The sequence below is a fragment of the Colossoma macropomum genome, unplaced genomic scaffold (genome assembly GCF_904425465.1).
Source record: "Colossoma macropomum unplaced genomic scaffold, Colossoma_macropomum, whole genome shotgun sequence".
NCBI lineage: Eukaryota > Metazoa > Chordata > Actinopteri > Characiformes > Serrasalmidae > Colossoma > Colossoma macropomum.
Genome location: NW_023494804.1, coordinates 13,770,260 through 13,788,904, shown reverse-complemented (window position 1 = coordinate 13,788,904; position 18,645 = coordinate 13,770,260). Strand labels below are relative to the sequence as shown.

At 39.2% G+C, this 18,645-nt stretch overlaps 2 protein-coding genes across 11 annotated transcripts in view; one reads left to right on the top strand and one right to left on the bottom strand.

Moving 5' to 3' along the window:
• The window catches only part of LOC118824256 (cAMP-specific 3',5'-cyclic phosphodiesterase 4D-like), a 268,709-nt gene extending 261,227 nt beyond the window's left edge, over positions 1 to 7,482 (top strand). For all 10 annotated transcript variants that reach the window (XM_036594261.1, XM_036594267.1, XM_036594264.1 and 7 more), the window contains 4 exons: positions 1,745 to 1,899; positions 2,656 to 2,778; positions 3,212 to 3,394; positions 4,453 to 7,482. In XM_036594261.1, coding sequence (XP_036450154.1) covers positions 1,745 to 1,899; positions 2,656 to 2,778; positions 3,212 to 3,394; positions 4,453 to 4,950 — 959 coding nt within the window. In that variant the 3' untranslated portion in view covers positions 4,951 to 7,482. The remainder of the gene's footprint in view (positions 1 to 1,744; positions 1,900 to 2,655; positions 2,779 to 3,211; positions 3,395 to 4,452) is intronic.
• A 5,786-nt stretch (positions 7,483 to 13,268) lies between these two features.
• LOC118824294 (ras-related protein Rab-3C-like) overlaps positions 13,269 to 18,645 on the bottom strand; it is a 31,322-nt gene continuing 25,945 nt past the window's right edge. Inside the window, exon 5 of the mRNA XM_036594337.1 lies at positions 13,269 to 14,884. Within this exon, the coding sequence (XP_036450230.1) occupies positions 14,691 to 14,884 (194 nt within the window). The 3' untranslated portion in view covers positions 13,269 to 14,690. The remainder of the gene's footprint in view (positions 14,885 to 18,645) is intronic.

The following is an 18,645-nucleotide window of genomic DNA, read 5'->3' as shown; positions in this document are numbered from 1 at the left end:
GTGTTGCTTCACTGATCACCCACAGACATTATTGGACACCTCAGAAATTCCAAAATTTATGAATTAAAGCAGATGCTAACTTGAAAGACTCCACTTTCCAGTATGACGGTACTGTGTAAGAGGCACTTTATTTATTTGATTTTGTGTCAAAATGGCTATTCTGTACAGGTTATTAATTTTTTCAGGAGATATTTCTGAGGAGATTAGATGTAACATAATCCATTAACTTAAAAGGAAAATAAGTGAAAAAACAGGAGTTTCCAAAACTGGAGTTTAAAAAGTGATGAAAATATACAGAGACAATGGGGCTCCTCCCCATATGCAAACCTGGTAGACCACCAAAACAGCCCCTCAGATAAACGGTATTTAAAGCTTTCATCTTTGAGAAAGAGAAGAAGATAAAGCTCCACATGTGAAAGAATCCACATGTGTTTCTGTCCATCCTTCCACTGAGACACGACAGGTCAATGCTGAGCCTGAAAAGATTTGCAAATCAAACTAAGAAGCCAGAACAATGCACTGGCCACTGCAGAGCCCAGACCTCAATATTAATAAATGTGTTTGAAATAACTTCAGAATCAGAAAATGAAACCAAATGTCTAAGATAGAACTTTGGAAGTGTCGCTGCAGATTTCTGTGAAAAAAGCAAGTCTCTGAAAAAGAATGGAAGCTGTAATAACAGCATTGGGGGACACAGTAAATACTGAAAAATTTTGTATTATATCTAGTGTTGGAGATTTTCTTAATATATGTATAGATAATAGACATTTTATATCTTTAGTTATTTTCTGCTTTTTTTCCTAAACTGAAAAAATAAACAAATTGGACTTAAATGGCTGTTTTGGATGGACATTAAATAAATTAAGGGTGGTCTCTGACTTTTGCACAGTATTGTATTCCGTAACCCAAAAAAGCCCAAAGCCAAATATGTAGGACAGGGATACTCCAGGACTAAGGTTTAGAGAAATGTTTCCATTATAATATACATACAACATGAAGCTTTCAAAGGAATGTCATACATATTACTTTATCTTGCATACTGCTCTGGCTAAAATTTTATTTTCATTTTTGACAAAAGCCAAAATCATGAGTAACCCAAAAGTAACCCAAAAGTAACCCACAAGTCAGAACCTGTAAATCTATTAACAGCATAGTAAATATTGCATACATACTGTAATACATAATCACATGTATTACTGAGTGCTGTGCTGGACTGTTGTTGATTCGGGGCAAGGCAACTTCAGAGCTAGGGTTTACAACCACTGCCCCAGGGCTTCTTATGTGCCATCATACAGAGACACAGCTCTCGTAAGAGAAACAAAGGACTCTCTATTGTGTGTAAGACTCTGTAACACTGTAGGTGCGTCCAGACACAAACATGACCACATCTGCTCCCAAAGCCGAGTGACCTCCCGCCGAGGATTTACCCCAGCTTACATAACAGCAGTATGACATAAGCAACGGTGCCTGAGTATATGACAGATAAATGAGTGGGAGACTGCATGTCTGAGTGTGAGAGGCAGAGGTGGTGCATGGAGCAGATTCCCCAACCCCCCCCTGCACCACATCCTCTAATCTCTCCCCAACAGTGACGAAGCTCTGACGCAGCTGTTTACCATGCACCAAACAGCAGGGGGGATCGCGCAAGAGAGTCCAGTCTACTAACGTCTGCTCATATACAGTGATGTATGTGCCACTGGACTAGCGTAAGGCCTTGATGGTGTATGTGTTTGTGTGTGCGCAGACTCAGAGTTGGCTCTCATGTACAATGACTCATCGGTGCTGGAGAACCATCACCTGGCAGTGGGCTTCAAGCTGCTCCAGGAAGAGAACTGTGACATCTTCCAGAACCTGACCAAAAAACAGAGACAATCCCTACGGAAGATGGTTATCGACATCGTAAGTGGAGCCGACCAAATGCAGATGAACAAGGCCTCAAATTCTGCTCTAAAAATAGTTTAGACCTAAGGGTTTATTTTGTTTTATTTTATTTTACCCAGTTTTCTCTCCCTGTACACAAGATTGAGGGGCATTGTGGCTCTTTTCAGTGAGTCATATCAGTTGGCTTAGCTCACCAATGAGAGCTGACTCTTTCTGTTGCCACTTTTTTCAAACTCAGAAATCTAAAGGTAGCGGTATTATGACCTGTCGTTGTGTAACATCTTCCTCTACTTCCTGATTTACAAAATAACAATTTATTGCCATATGTTTATTATGACTAATAGGCAGAGACATCCAGGAAAAGGAAATCTGGTGTTTGTATAATTTACTTTTAATGAAAGTAAAGAACATTCATTCCTCATGAGTGCTGTTGTAGAAATTATGTACAAAAATAAAAGTGTAAAAATTTGCACTACACAATAATATCATATAATAAGCAGCTAATTGGTTGATGCTGGTTAGACTACACACAGGTGATAGTCTAGCTGACATCTCACTATTCTTCATGTCAGATATGGAAATGTTTCACTGGATATACTCACGAAAGTAGGTCAAAAGATCTAATAATTTGACTTGGAAAAAAAAGAAAATACTCAACACGAGTCCCAAGGTTAACCTGAAAGAGCCAGCTCAAAGAACAGCACATCACGGTTGTGCTGTACAGTAGCTACTAGCCTGGGAGGCTAACTGTTGTTTGTGTGTTTTCTGTGTTAGGTATTGGCCACTGATATGTCTAAACACATGAACCTACTGGCTGACCTGAAAACGATGGTTGAGACAAAGAAAGTGACCAGTTCTGGAGTCCTGCTCTTGGATAACTATTCAGACAGGATACAAGTAAGCACTGCTCACATGAACAGTTTTGAACTCTTCAGCATAGTCAAAACTACCAAATAACATGGAATTACTACAATCAGAAATATTAGCTGTCTACCAAAGAAGCTGTTTGGACTAAATGTAACTCACATCTCAGCTGATCGCTCAGAATTACATTTTCATTTTTTGTTTTCCAAATTAATCCATATGGGCATCGATTTTACTATTTATAGAAATATAGATTCCAAGCATTTATGCATAAAGATCAGATATGACGGCTACTGTATATGTTGGTGTTCTCCACACAGTTCAGTGACACATGAACAAGGTTCCTATGGTTCAGTCACGAGTCAGGAAAAATACTCACAGATACTCATATCTATTTTTGTCTTGCTGGTGTTTGATGCACATTGTGAATTGTGAGTATAGCGAATGTGTGTTTTGTATAACTCAGGTGCTACAGAACATGGTCCACTGTGCGGACCTCAGTAACCCAACCAAGCCCCTGCAGCTCTATCGGCAGTGGACAGACCGCATCATGGAGGAGTTCTTTAGCCAAGGTGACAGAGAGAGGGAGCGGGGCATGGAGATCAGCCCCATGTGTGACAAGCACAATGCCTCGGTGGAGAAGTCCCAGGTATACAAACTCACCTCACATTCGTCTGCCTGGGGGGTATTCAGGATATGAAATTAGCCTGATGACTTAAGTCCAGTAGGAGAGATAGTGGACATCCCTGATTGATAATCCTCTCCTTTGTCTGAGGTTCTAAAAAAAAAATCCTGCTTTGTAAATAGACAGAATGAAGTCAAGACAGTTTTATTTGTACCCCGTTTTACAGATATTGTGACAAAGCAGCTTTACAGAAATCCCAAAAACACCTTTTCTTGCTTAATTATTCATTTCGAAAATAAGAAATTACTGCAACTGGTGCTCCAGAATTTGGGGGACTGAATAATACAATAGAACTAATATCAGAGCACCCTGATGTTAGATGGTTGTTTAGTCATTCCTGAGTTTGGCTTAAATAAAAAAAATTAAATGATGCTCTTTGTACTAGCAGAATTGTGAAGAATGCAATGTGAATGTAATTTAGGCTATGTTCACATTAGCAGGCTGAAGTTGAAATCCAATTTTTTGCCTTAATGTGACACTGATGTTTTCAGAGTTATGTGGACATGCAAAAAATCAGATCTAAGCCACTTTCGTATGTGGTCCTAGAATGGATACATATCTGATTAGTGGCCATGCGACCTGAGAGAACGGTCAGATTGGAATTCATGTGGTGTTTTTTTTACTGCTCATGTGGTGTCATTCAGTGTTAATGTGGCAGCAGCGCTGGTGCTGGTAGCAAAGCATGCATCTGACCCTTTTCACCTTCGTCCCGCTCTAATAAAGAGCTGTTTAGAGCAAATTCGCAAAGAAGGTTCATTCTGCTGGTTAGTTGATGCACATGGTGTATTCACGTGATGTTATTAATTCGAAAAGGAAAAGGAAAAGGTTCACATTAATGACAGGTTTCTGACCTGACCTGAGTCACTGACCTATGCAAATGTGAACCATCAAGTTATAAAGACTGAATTACAGCAAAAAATTGTGCAGTGAGGCTTGTAATGTGAACAAAGAAATGACAATTTTTTTGTATGTATACTTGTAGTGTCAGAATTTCTCTGAGCTCTGTCTCCTCTGTGCTGTAGGTGGGGTTCATAGACTACATCGTACACCCTCTGTGGGAGACGTGGGCTGACCTGGTCCACCCGGACGCCCAGGACATCCTGGACACCCTGGAGGACAACAGGGAGTGGTACCAGAGCACCATCCCGCAGAGCCCGTCCCCTGCCCCGGAGCAGGCTGAGGAGGGCGGGCGACCTGGCGGCGGAGCCGAGAAATTCCAGTTCGAGCTCACACTGGAGGAGGACGGAGAGTCAGACACTGAGAAAGACAGCGGCAGCCAGGCCGAGGAGGAAGAGGAGGAGGAGGAAGAGGACAACAGCTGCAGTGACTCTAAAACCCTCTGCACGCAGGACTCTGAGTCCACAGAGATCCCGCTGGACGAGCAGCCGGAGGGAGAGGAGGGTGAGGAGGAGGAGCGCGCCGGAGAGGAAGCCTCAACCGAACCCAGCATGGCTGAGGAGGAAGAAGAGGAGGAGGAGGAGGAGGAGGAGGAGGAAGAAGAGCAGCCTGCCGGAACGTAGCAGTGATGCTATTCGTCTTGGCGAATATTAATAACGGACAGCGAAGATTTAGTTCCAAAGCGCACCTTGCACTCCTCAAACCTTGGCCGCTCCCCTCTCCTTTTGCGGAGATGGGTAGACACAGAGACTCTGATAGATGGTCCTTATTTTGCACTCAGGAATAACATTTAGTCCTTTTTCTCCCTTTCTTCACTCCTTTTTTCCCCCCAAGGTCCTTGGCCCCCTTAGCTCTGTGAGCCCCCTGCGCATGGTTGAACACTGCTGGAGCTAAAACCACTGTGCTTTCGTCCCCATTACCTCCTCCTCTGCATCGACAGCAAGAGAGTTCCGGAAAAGTTCAGGCCAGATGGTACGAAGCAAATGAGCTTAACAAGACTGCATCAGCCATGGCCATCAGGGGGTAATGGGAAATTCATTGGAATGCATTCTTTGGCTTTCAAAGAGACCCTTTTTTCTACATTTTAAGTCTTCCTGAAAACCTGACTGAAAAAAAACACGCAGCTTAGTGCTGTCATGGCCTCTAATTCTTTTTGTATGGCATATAAAATGGAGATTTTTACATAGATGTTACTTTTCTTACAGAAACACCAACAGCAAAGAAATCTTTTCAAGACATCTTCTTGCGAAGAGTAACTTGCAAGTATGCTTTCATGATGGTCATTCAATTAATTTTTTGTTTTTTTGCATTTGCGTGCGTTACGCCCGACTCTGGCTAGTTCACAATGTCGTTCAACACTGCTGTGTCCATTTTGTTAATCGCACAAGTACTCTTCAGTTTTGTTGATGTTATTGTCTTTCTGTTGAGATACTGTTTTTTTGAAACACTTACCTCCAGTGAGCCTCTTAATACAGTACGAATACAGTTTCACCTACAGAATGCCTCACAACGACACTACCATTTCTGTATGTTCAGTGAATGGCAGTCGCTTAAGTAGCATTATTTATGCATGGCCTCGTTGCTTTGATTGCTTGTCGATTATTTGAAGAAGTTGGCAAACCTCATTTTAACCTCTGTTTTTTTTAGAACCTAATCTCTGTCTGCAGCACCTGTGGCATGTAGTTGATTCCCATGGACTTTATTTCCCATGAACTTTATTTAAAACAGATCAGAAAACCTGTTGACTAATATAAGAACCCAGTGTGCAAGTGCTTCAGCATCTGCCCATTGGCTTCTATTATAAGTGTGTTTTTATTAGAAGTCAACAAGTATTTTTAACAACCACAGGGAAACATGTTGACATGATTGTCTGTGGTAACTGTGAGCTACAGAAGCTGCAGATACACGTCAGGTTGTAAAACACGGTATTCCTGTAATGTATCCTCATCATATGAAACTTTTCTTACATGCTACCAGGCAAGGCCTTTCTCAGATCAGTCCATTTTCACATCAAACACTGTTTCCACTCACTCACACTAAGACTTTCTACCCTGTGGTCAAAATGACAGGATCCTGTTCTCTGTTTATCTGACACACAGTCGTCTTTACAATACACTTTGAAGTAGTTTTGCATGTTTCAGGTTACTTTACATTTCAGAATTCGGATGCTACGAGCCTTCAAAGTGAGCAGTGCTTCTTGCATGCCTTTTCTTCTTTTCCCTTCAGTGGATCTCTTATAAAAGCTGCGTACATTTGAACATACGTACTTCAGTAATACTCTCCACTGTTTTGTTCACATATACTGTCTAGATTGAATTGAATTGAATAATATCTCAGATCATAAGTTGCGTGCCCCAGATATTCCACAATGGAGCATGTTGTGCAACGTCTTTATAGATACAGTTATGTAAACTGCTTAAACGAATATGATTTCAATGCAGCGTTTGCGGTACGTTGAGAGACAGTTCGCTCGGTCTGGTAGACGGCTTTCTTAGGGCTAGACATAGACAAACATCCAGCTACCGATCTCGCTTTTCATGCCAAAACCGCACTCCCTCACTGGACTTGCACTATAGGACTCGCAGCACTTAGCCAAGTGGCTTTTCATTTTGGATTATTTATACATGTATATGGTTTTATTTATTGGTTTATACGTTTTATGTTGCTGTATATATTAAGCGTTACTGTAGAACACAAACTGTAGCATAGGCGGCATGTTACTTGCAAGTTACTGTTTTTTTTTAAGATAAATATGTACATAGATCAAACATTTTTAAAAGCGTAGGAAAAACTGCTTCACAGAAACTTGAATCTGGCTTTTAAAGTAGTGATGATTTTGTTAGACCTTTTTATTATTATTATTATTATTATTATTATTATTATTATTTAAGTTTGTGCCATGTTTTTTTTTTCTTCTTCTTTTTTCCTCACCAAATGACCTTACCTGTTCTGCTATTCTGGATTTTGTTTGTCTCTGTTTACAGACATGTATTTATTATGATGTATATATTGTAATGTTTGATGTAAATGATAACCAGTTCTTACTCTATCATCCCTAATGGCGATGGTGTTGCTGTATTTGGTAAACTCTTGTTGAGAGAATGTTTATTATGGATATTATACAATGTAAAAAAAGGATATTCTGTAAAAAAAAAGAAAAAAGAAAAAAATGGAAAAACAGTCACCTTTGAGCTTGTTTATGGAGAACCAGGGGAAAGCCAAACAATATGAAAAGACACCACTGGTGTTTGGCCCCAGGGCTGTGCCTTAACTTAAATCAGTGTCTTTTTATTTGTTTGTCCGTCCGTCTGTCCATGTCCCTTCTCCCTCTTTCTGTATTAGACAGTAGTTGTGTACACTGGGAAAGTTCGACCCATTTTGCTGCCTGATTATCAGGACATAATAAGTGCTACATTGTGAAGCTAAAGCTTAGAACATATTTGAGTATGCTGCTGCTGCAGTTTCTGAATGAGAGCAAACTGTCGGCTGCATGGGTTCGACTGCCACACGCAGTGCAGCTGAATGCAATAGTCCTACACGTCAAGTCCACACAGGAGAACAGTTGGCCTATAGGTGCTTGCTGGCTGAATATATCAACTAACTTCTTATGTTCATGCTGTTCCAGAATTTGTTCAGGTACCATCTGCTACCTTTGTCTCATCCAGCCTTGTAGATGTGCTTGTGCACTAAACAAAAAATATATATACTTAGAGTTTGTATGTTAAGAGAGCCTATTTTCTGACACGCATACTGTAGATTTTAGCAGCCCTGGACCAAAGCCAATGGTGGCTATTATTATTATTATTATTATTATTATTATTAATACTACTTGTATTTTTTCAGTGTCATTAAAGGGATACGTAAACAGATACTTCAAGATTTGATTCATTAGGTTACATCTTTCAATGACAAACTTTTTACAGTTCTTTCACTGAATACTTTGTCTCTTACAGTCTTTTGACGGTACTGTAGGTCCTGCTCCAATCAGTCTAAACGCTATAAAATTTCAAGACAGAAAGAAAAAAAACATTTTATATGCAACAGATAAAATAAAAGCATGGGTTGATTCTGCTTTTGTGTCACACGTGTGCTTTTGTAGAAATAATGCTGAGCCATAGCCCGTCGATATTTTACATTTAAGACCCTTGTGGTCTTCCAAAGGTAAGTCTTATTGGATCATCACCCCACGACGTTAAACACTGAGCCTCATCCAGTGGGAAGCTGCGTCACACTCACACTGCCATCTTGTGGTAGCTGGGCAACCAAGTCACCAACACAGAAGATTCATTTATACAGTAGAATATGTAACAATACCTAGAATAATTAGTTCTTAAATGTAAAAAACAATACATTATGCAAATACATGAAAATGGTAAGATTGTAACATATTTTATGTTTCATTAATATGATCCAAATTCATAATGCAGTCTTTAAAAGCTAGCTCTACTGGATTTGCACTGGCAACAACATGAAACATACAATTTAAAACAAACTGCCCTCAGGTTTTATTAGGCCTGCCAGTAAGATGACCGTAGAAATGGTGGTCAATACTAGGGTGGTATTAAAAGCGAAATAGAGATAGCCATAAGAGACAGAAATGTGTTACTTATTCAACATAAAGCAGTTACCATAGAGCGCTGCCTATGTTAAAGGGGAACTCCACAGATTTCTGAAAACATCTATCACAGTGGTTTGATGTGAAAACATCCCCTGTAGACAAACTCACTAACACACTTTAACATTACAGACACTAACTTACAATGTGAAAACATCAAACGTACTAACTTGGATTTCTTTACAATGGTGGTCATAGGAACCGGGGGTGTTGTGTAGAACACAAAGTATAGCCATTTTATTTAGTTAAGAAAAAACGCCAGTGAACCTTCACATCTTCAGTTTTTAACATGAAACGTTGACAGTATGGGTAAATCTTTTTTTGGACTGACTTTGCACATCCTGCACGTGCCTCTCCACTAACAGATTTCTCAAGCATTGGGCAGTGTGGTCATGTAATAGCTTTCTGCTAGGGAGCTTTTAGAGGCATTGAACTCTTCGGATGTCTGATTCTTATCACCACTGCTGTAAACAATTCTGACTCGGTAGGTTTCTCTAGCCTGGCACATTTCACACCAAATAACTGAATGTGTACTTCCTAACCCTTAATGCTGAAATTTTGGAAAACTGATGTAATTCACCTTTTGATCAAAAGGAAATTCAGAGAAAGCCAATGCTGCCATCTCGTGGCCACATTATAAATCATCCCAACTCAGTATGTTGAGGTCCGTTATTGAATGCTTTTACAGCAGGTTTAGATTTCTTTGTGTGTGTTCTAACAGTTACATGATGCTAAGCAGATGTATAATCCAGTGTGATTACAGGGCTCCGTGTTTTAATGTTACATTCACTATAGAATATAGATTCAGCTCTTTATGTGTAAAAAAAGAAAAAAGGGAAAAACGCTTGTTCAGCTGCAAAATATATGCTTCGTCATGCTAGTGAAACTATGAAACAGCCAGCAGGGGTCAGTATTCTCACACGTTCTCAATAACAGGACACGTACAAGGAAGCAAAAGAAAAACCAATATTGATTGAAAATACACACATTTACCAGATGGTCCAAAAGGCTGGACTAATTAATTATAATGATAGTAATTAATGCTACTAATTAAGGCTTCAGTATCAATACAGTTGGTATGTTTATTGGTATTTTCAATAGCAATTATAACACCTTTGTCATACATTCGTCACATACAAACAAAACAACCAGTTCGACGGTAACTCCTACATACAGTACAACAAAATATAATGAGCCGCTGTGCAATGACGTATCAACTCTATCATGTGGATTATACCTATAGTTTAGGGGTGGGATCAACGTGTACCATACAACAGAATTCAACTGACGATATTCATGTATAGAATCTACTTCTGGGTTGTTTCATAGAGAAAAATGAATTTCCTACTATTATCCTATTATTTTATGATTTGCTTACCAAAGTGATGGCATTGTAGGTTACATTAAAACAGACTGTGACTGCATGGCTATTAGTACAAAAAAGTCTAATTTCTAATTTCCCTAAATACAACAATGTGGGCATTAATGAAGCTGAAGTTTCGTTATAACTACTGAGGTTTGATCATTCTAGTGGAGGGCTCATGTGGCTAATGTATGAATGTCATGGAAGGTCCATAATCAGTAGTCTAAGGTCTTATAACGGAGTAATCTCAGTACAGTGATACACTTTCCATGCACCAGCTCTCTAACAGATTCATACTCACACACACATACCAAACCTGGAGAGAATTTACAGGCAAAAAGCTTGTTTTTAATCTCGTTCAAACACACACAAAGACAGTCACACATACAGCACTGTGGAAAGTCAGAGACCATCCTATTCTATTTAATTTCCTGTTGAAACAGCCATTAAGTACAATGTACTAATTTTCAGTAGATGTTTCTGAGAAGATTGGATATGAAATAATCTACTTGACAAAGTAAAACTGTATATCTGGTGCGTTACGTGTGTTGTCAAGAAGGAGAGATGGTCAAGAAACAGCCAAAAAGGAGAAGATCTGAAGAACAAAGAGTGAGAAAGAAGTTCTTAGTTCAGGAAAGGGTGTTTTAGCCTCAGGTGCTGTAGCATAACTGCTGCATCATTTAAGGTGGAATGGGAAAATTCTAACTAGAAGCTGGCGAAAAGAAGCTGACTTCAGCGTCACTGAGAGCTGAAAGGGATGAAAAGGGATGGGGAGGTCATTCTGTTTCTGCTTGACAGGTGGGCAATGTTAAGATATTTTTGCTGTTTCACAGAACCAATAGGTCAGTGCTATTTTATTCGCTAATGTTTGTGATAGCTAATCCCAACTGGTTAGCTTCACAGCAGCAACTGTAGTGACTGTCTGCTAACCCACATCCTAGCAAAAGTTGCATTATTTGCTATGTGGTTGTTCGCTCTAATGTTATGTCATGGTATTTGTCCGTACAACATTTGTGAAGGGTTTTATGGCTACAAAGATCTAAAAAAACTTTTGCTAGTCCAGTGTTGTGTGCCTTGGCAGTGCGTGTCCATAAATTTGGGGGGTGGGGCTTTTGAAGGAGCACTGAAGGGAGTCAAAAATGACACTGGCTGTTTCAACTGAAATGAATGAAGGCTGGTCTCTGACTTTTACACAGTACTGTACATACTTGCCACACAGTACTAAAGTCTTATTTGTAGCACAAAGAATTAACACATCATCATCAACACAACAGGAGGATTTTTAAACATTGGGTGGAATGTGCAAAAAACAGCATTGCCCATTTACAGGATAAATGTCTACTAATACACACTCAGTAGTAAACTTGCTACTGACTTACACCAACCTCTCATTCACTTACAGCACGATCTGTTTCTCTCACACACCCACACACATACAGTTCATACAGCCTTAATATACATCTACAGTATATACAAGACAGGGTTTCAAAATATTGCACTTATTGGCCCATTGCAGCCCACATACTGTAGGATGCAGAAATAAAATGACTATATAGATACAGTTTTCTAAATATAGATGTCTCACAATTTCATGCAAGTGTAATGCTAAATGTAGTAGCTGCAGAAAACTTTCATTTTTCACCCGTTTTCTACACTGATTACACATCAGTGATGCGTAAGGATCATTTGGCATTACACACACTGGCCTATTCACCTCTGACACAATAAATATGACTGCATTTATTTTTGCTTATGTCAAAATAACTACCTACTATTTTAGAGCTCTTTTCACATAATACACTCACAATACCACAGAACATGTGATCAAAACCACATTCAACACATTTTTCTTTTAAGGGCTACATTTTATTATTAGAATTAAATTCTATGCAGGGAATCAGTCTATCGGTGCTCCGGACGAATGTGTGTGTTCTTTCTTAGCAACTGGTTGGACAAGCTTTACAGAATGTTTTGATCGAAAGAAAAATTGTACACACTTAAAAAAGATGGCTCTTCGAGGGTTCTTTAGTAAAGAAATTGGTTCTGTACAGAACCATGAACACTCAAGGAACCCTTTGCATGATTAATGGGTTCTTTGCATCATGAAAGGGTTCTTCAGATTGATGGAGAATGTGTTGCATATGGTTCCACCTGGCACCAAAAAGGGTTTTTCTACTGTTACAAGCTTTTTTTCTTTACTAAAGAATCCTAGAAGGACCAGCATACGACTTCAAAAAAAATTAAAACATACTTTTTCAAAAGGACAACTACAAGGTTTGTTTAGAGACTCTATAACAAAGTGCAGTCATGTTTTTTGGTAGTACTGCAGTAAATCATGTTTTTGATTTAGAATCTAGAACAACCAAAAACATTACTGTAATTCACTGTTAGCTTAGTGCTAACATACTACTAAAATCATATAAGGGCACAAGAAGACATTAGCATTGTTGATGGGGTGGGTTTGTTCCTTGTTTTTGACATTTATGGCTTTAAGTGAAGTTCTGGCTCTAATAGTTGCGGTTTGCCACTGAAAACAGTGACGCTTACATCTTCTACAAAAAATGATTTCATGCTTCAAAAACTTTATCACTTGTAATTTGCAGAGAACGTCAATGGAAACGAAGCTACTGAGTTTCCAGTTTAAGATGTTACGCTACCGCAATGCTCTTGTAGCTCACTAAAACTATGCAGGTTGGAAACAAGAACAAATTTGCCACAATGCTAACATTAGCTTGATTACACGACAAGAAATACTACATCTGCTCACCTGGGTCACCTGCCACATCATACAAAATACATATCTTTTGCCTTTTAAATTCAGGTATTTGCACAAAAACTGAGTTGTTTGCTACAAAAGATTTTTTCCCCAACATTCCGTAAAGCTTGTCCAACCTCTCAACAGTGGCCACAAAAGAGCGCATTTACAGGGGGAGCATGGATGACAATTGCAGTATCATGGCTGGCAATCACAGAAAACAGTTAACCGAATGGGGACAGAGAGCTCTGCTTGCAGACAGGTGCCTAGCAGTGGTGATTCACAATAGGAAGCATAAACAAGCTTGTTATTTATAATCCAAGAAGTCATATCAGGTTTTCCCGTTGAAATATTGATGGACTGACTCACGCTGCAGAAATAGCTGTCTGGGACCTTTCCTTGAGTATTGCGGCGTTCTCTTGCCCCAGACAGCTCACTCGTGCTTCACTTTCAGTAAGAAAACAGGGAACATCTAAACATCATAAAAGCCTCTATTAGGCTAGACTGAGGTACCAATTGAGGCGGGAGATGCTAAAACGCTCTGCTTTTACCACAAAGTACCTTTTTTGCCAGCAGAGATAAAGAAGCCACAGTGATAAACACAAAGAGAAAGGACAGGGAACACTGCGGCCACTAACATGCACTCATTTTATATATCAAATATCAAACAAGCCTGACATTTGAAGCTTTTCTTCCGACTCTGAACCTTCTGAGCAGGTTTACATTAAATACATAGATAAATAAATAAGTTAAATCACGTAAAAAGTCTTTGATGATTTCTCTGAAAAACTACTAATAATAGAAACATTTGTTAATATAGTGTGTGTCCCTGTATGGCTCACTCAATATCTCCGAATCCAAACTACTGAGGTATATACAATTATATATTTCAGATATTTCTAAATGACTTGAGATGTGCGCACACCACCAACCCCCACACAGATCAGTGTGTTGAAAAGCTAACAAAATAAGCAGCTGGAACCAGAAAAAAAATCCATAAATCCACATTTAAGAGGAAATGAATTGCTCCTGCTTTGAAAGAGCTACATCTACGTCTTTTCTTGAACAGGCCTAAGACCAGCAAACTGACCATAAGCTCAAATTAACTCTAAATATCTGATACATGCATGTTGGAGAAATTTGAACCAGTCGTGTTACAGCGCAAGACCACAGTGACTTTGATCCACTCTAAAGAGAAGAAAAAGAAAATGAATGTGAAAATAAAAAGAACCAGGCACTGCACATCAGAGAGTCAGATATGGGTGTGGTACAGAGGTGCCGGAGCAGATCATATGCTGTAAGAAGAGCCTAACCCTGGCCATCTAGAGCTATCATTTTTTCATATGTACAGAGCTCACAAAATAAAAGCTTTTTGGCTTTTTCGAAGCCGTTTTATCTTTTCTCAAACAAAAAAGAAAAGCAGTCAGATTCCAACGCAAGACAATATTTGGGCAGGGGCGGAGCTTAAGAGGATCACATGACTCAGGACATGCCTTCCATGGCTAATAAGAACAGGCTTCTTCCGGCACCGGTCACCCACAAGGTTAAAGGTTAAATGCCTCAACTTAAGGAGCTGAGTATTCCACAAACAGACACGCACGCGCTGGACTAGGACGCACTAGGCAGAACACTAACAGGCGCAGTTGGGTTGCTGTATGGGCGGCGGGTTGTCCGTTAGTCTGGCGTTGCCCTGGGTTCCCGTGGTAACAGCAGGATCAGTCTCTAAACTCTCAGACATCTTGTCACAGATAATATCGACCAGACGCTCGAAGGTTTGCTTCACGTTGATGTTGTCCTTTGCACTGGTCTCAAAGAACTCGAAACCTTGAAGACACAAAAACAAAAAAGGTACAGTTGATGTACAGTTTGATGTGTCAATGGCCAACAGAAAACCGAAACTAAACGTTGGACCACATTACAAATTACAATTTGCTGATTTTCTAAATGAGGTTAACACAGCCTCAACAGAGAACAAACATTAATATGGCATTTTTTATGAAAATTCTTGTGCATAAATTCCATTTACTTTCTGAGTTTAACATACTGGACAAAAATTCAACATAACATATAAAATGGGCCATACCTTTTGCACAAGCAAAATTTGATGGTTTATTTCTTTGCCCAATATGTTAAATCCAATTAACAGTAATTGTGCATTAAGTATGTTCTCTGTAAAGGATGTGTTAAATTATTTTCAATAAAACATGTAATTTAAACAAGGATACCAAAAGTTTAGCATATGACTGTATAATATTAAGATATTATTTTTAGATATTCTGTCTCCTGTTCACATATAGCCTTTTACATTTTCCACTAGCTTGCCTTCTCCGTAGTAGCATAGTATAAGTATATAAAAATCAAGCACATAGACGTGCAATCTTTATAGACAAATACTGGCAGCAGAATGTGTCGTGCTGAAGAGCTCAGGGACTTTAAATGTGGTGCTGTCATAGGATGCCATCATTGCCACAAGTCAGTTGGTGAAATTTCTGTCCTGCTAGATCTGCCCTGGTTTACTGTAAGTGGTATTATTGTGAAAAGGAAACAATTAGAAGCAACAACAGCTCAGCCACAAAGTGGTAGACCACAAAAACTGACAGAGTGGGCCTGCCGAGTGCTAAAGCCCACAGTGTGTAAAAATCTCTGTTGCATTGTTCTAAACTACTCTGGAAGCCACATCCGCACAATAACTGTTTGTCAGATGCTTCATAAAATTTGTTTCTTTGGCCGAGCAGCTGCACACCAGCCTAAGATCACCAGACGCAGTGCAAAGCGTTGGCTTTAGTGGTGTAAAGCACGCCGCCACTGAACTCTGGAGCAGCATGATAAACCACACTTCACTGTCTGGCAGTCTGATGGACAAATCTGGGTTTGGTGAATGCCAGGAAAACACTACCACCTGGAATGCATAGTGCCAGCAGTAAAGTTTGGTGGAGGAGGGATGTTTTTCAGGGTTTAGGCAAGGCCCCTTAGTTCCTGAGAAGTTTAATGTTACTACTACAGCATACAAACTCATTTTAGACAAATACATGCTTCCAACTTTGTGTCAACAGTTTAGGGAAGGCCCTTTCCTCTGCACAAAAGGAGGTCCATAAATAGTTTGGTGTGTAGAAACGCAAGTGGCCTGCACAAAGTCCTGACTTTAACCATAGAACACCTTCAGAATGAACTGGAATGTCAATTGAGAGGCAGGACTTGCTGTCCAACATCTGTGCCTGACTGACCAAATGTTCTTCGGACTGAATGGACACAAATTTCCAGGGACACACTCAAAAATCTTGTGGAAAGCCTTGCCTTGTTATAGACTCAAATGGAGTGCTGATACCTATGGTCTTGGAATGGGATGTCCAACAAGGTCATATAAGTGTGATGGGCAGGGGTCCACATACTTTTGGCGATGTAGTGTGTGTGTGTGTGTGTGTGTGTGTGTGTGTGAGAGTATATATATATATATATATATATATATATATATATATATATATATATATATATATATATATATATATATATACACACACACACAATCCAATCCATTATACAATCCATATGTACAATCCATTAAATTCCAAAAGATTTTGGGATGCTGTGTAAAATGTAAATAAATGTAAATAAAAACAGAACACAATGACCCATATTTTATTCACAATAGAACATAAAACACATATCAGATGTTTAAAGTGAGACATTTTACCATTTCATAAAAAATATTAACTCATTCAGAACTTGATGGCAGCAACGCATCTCAAAAAAGTTGGGACAGGGCCGTGTCTACCACTGTGTAGCATCAACTCTTCTTTTAACAACAGTCTGTAAACATCTGGGAAGTGAGGAGACCAGTTGCTGTAGTTTTGGGAGAGGAATGTTGTCCCATTCTTGTCTGATGTAGGATTCTAGCTGCTCAACAGTCCTGGGTCTTTTTTGGTGGATTTTTCATTTCATGATGCGCCAAATGTTTTCTATTGGTGAAAGGTCTGGACCTCTGGCAGGTCAGTACAGCACGCAGACTCTTTTTCTCCGAAGCCATGCTGTTGTGATGGATGCAGTATGTGGTTTAGAATTGTCTTGCTGAAATATGCAAGGCCTTCCCTGAAAGAGACGTTGTCTGGATGGGAGAATATGTTGTTTTAAAACCTCCATATACGGTTCAGCATAGTATTCAAGTATTCAAGTGCCTTTCCAGATGTGTAAGCTGCCCACACCATGTTTTACATGAAATGGAAAAATGTCTCACTTTCAACATCCGATATGTGTTCTATGTTCTATTGTGAATAAAATATGGGTCTATGAGATTTGCAAATCATTGCATTCTGCTTTTATTTACATTTTACACAGCATCCCAACTATTTTGGAATAGTATATATATATATATATACATACACATACACACACACATATAAAAATAATCAAACCCATTCTTTTTCTGTTTTGAACACATTGCTGTTTTCTGTAGAACTGAGATTTGCTATCTTTTAATTATGTACCGTCACTCGCTGTTGAGACACAGCAGGAGACGGTCATTAATACAGCCACTGTAATAAAAAAGATTACGTGACCGAAACAGATGAATTTCAGTCTCAATCTGTTGCACATATATCAGCAAAAAACACAAAACGAGATGTTAAACAAGACACTAGAAATTGTAAAACTGAATGAATTTTGGTGCCATAAGTGGACTTCGGGAACAAAAAACAAGATACGAAAAAATTTATAAAATGGGGCCATCAAGGCAGTCGTTCAATTATCTGGTTAACTCGATAAAACAACTGTATTACATCAATACTAGGGATGCAGGATATATGCAGAAGACCATATTGCAATTACATGGCTAAATATTACAATTGCCTTGCAGTATATTAAAGACCCATCAGTCAACGTCTGATGACACGATTAAAGATTGGCTCTCACCATTTTTTATCAAAGTTATTTATGTTTTCTGCATTATGTGAATGCCTTGATTCATCAAAAACTCACTGAAACACATCTGAAACATCTGAGATTGGTCAGAGTGCTCATAGCACACAACATAAAAACTCTACTACTACAAATGTACACATCATATTAATGATTAACAAATGACATATTGGACAGTTTTACCATATATTTAGATTAGACTGTGAGTTCCCTTTCTAAAGAAAGTTTTTTTTTGTTGTTTTCCCCACACCAATGGCCTAGGCTATGAGAGGTGTGGTTTGCAAGTGGTTAGTGTCATCTAATTAGATGTGTTTAATTATCGCATGAGCTGTGAGCTCAAACAGCACACTCCATATGCTCTAATTTATTCACAGTGAAGGTATGCTACATTAACCAAAGGCATTTTTACTGTCTAACTTGATTTTCTATGGTGTACACTTTAGGGGCTGATACACTCCAATTATATGTTTCATCATCTTCTTGTCCACGGAAGAAATCTTGTACACTTACATGCCAAATCAGGAAATGCATTGCTACAACTGTATATTGCTTCCGATTCATTAAACTCCAGTGCACTGGGAATAGAGTACGTCAGGTACTCTAGGTCAGGGAGTTACAGCTGATTGGCCCAGAGCGGCCCTGACGACTAGTTCCCTGTGTCAGATGGACGCAGC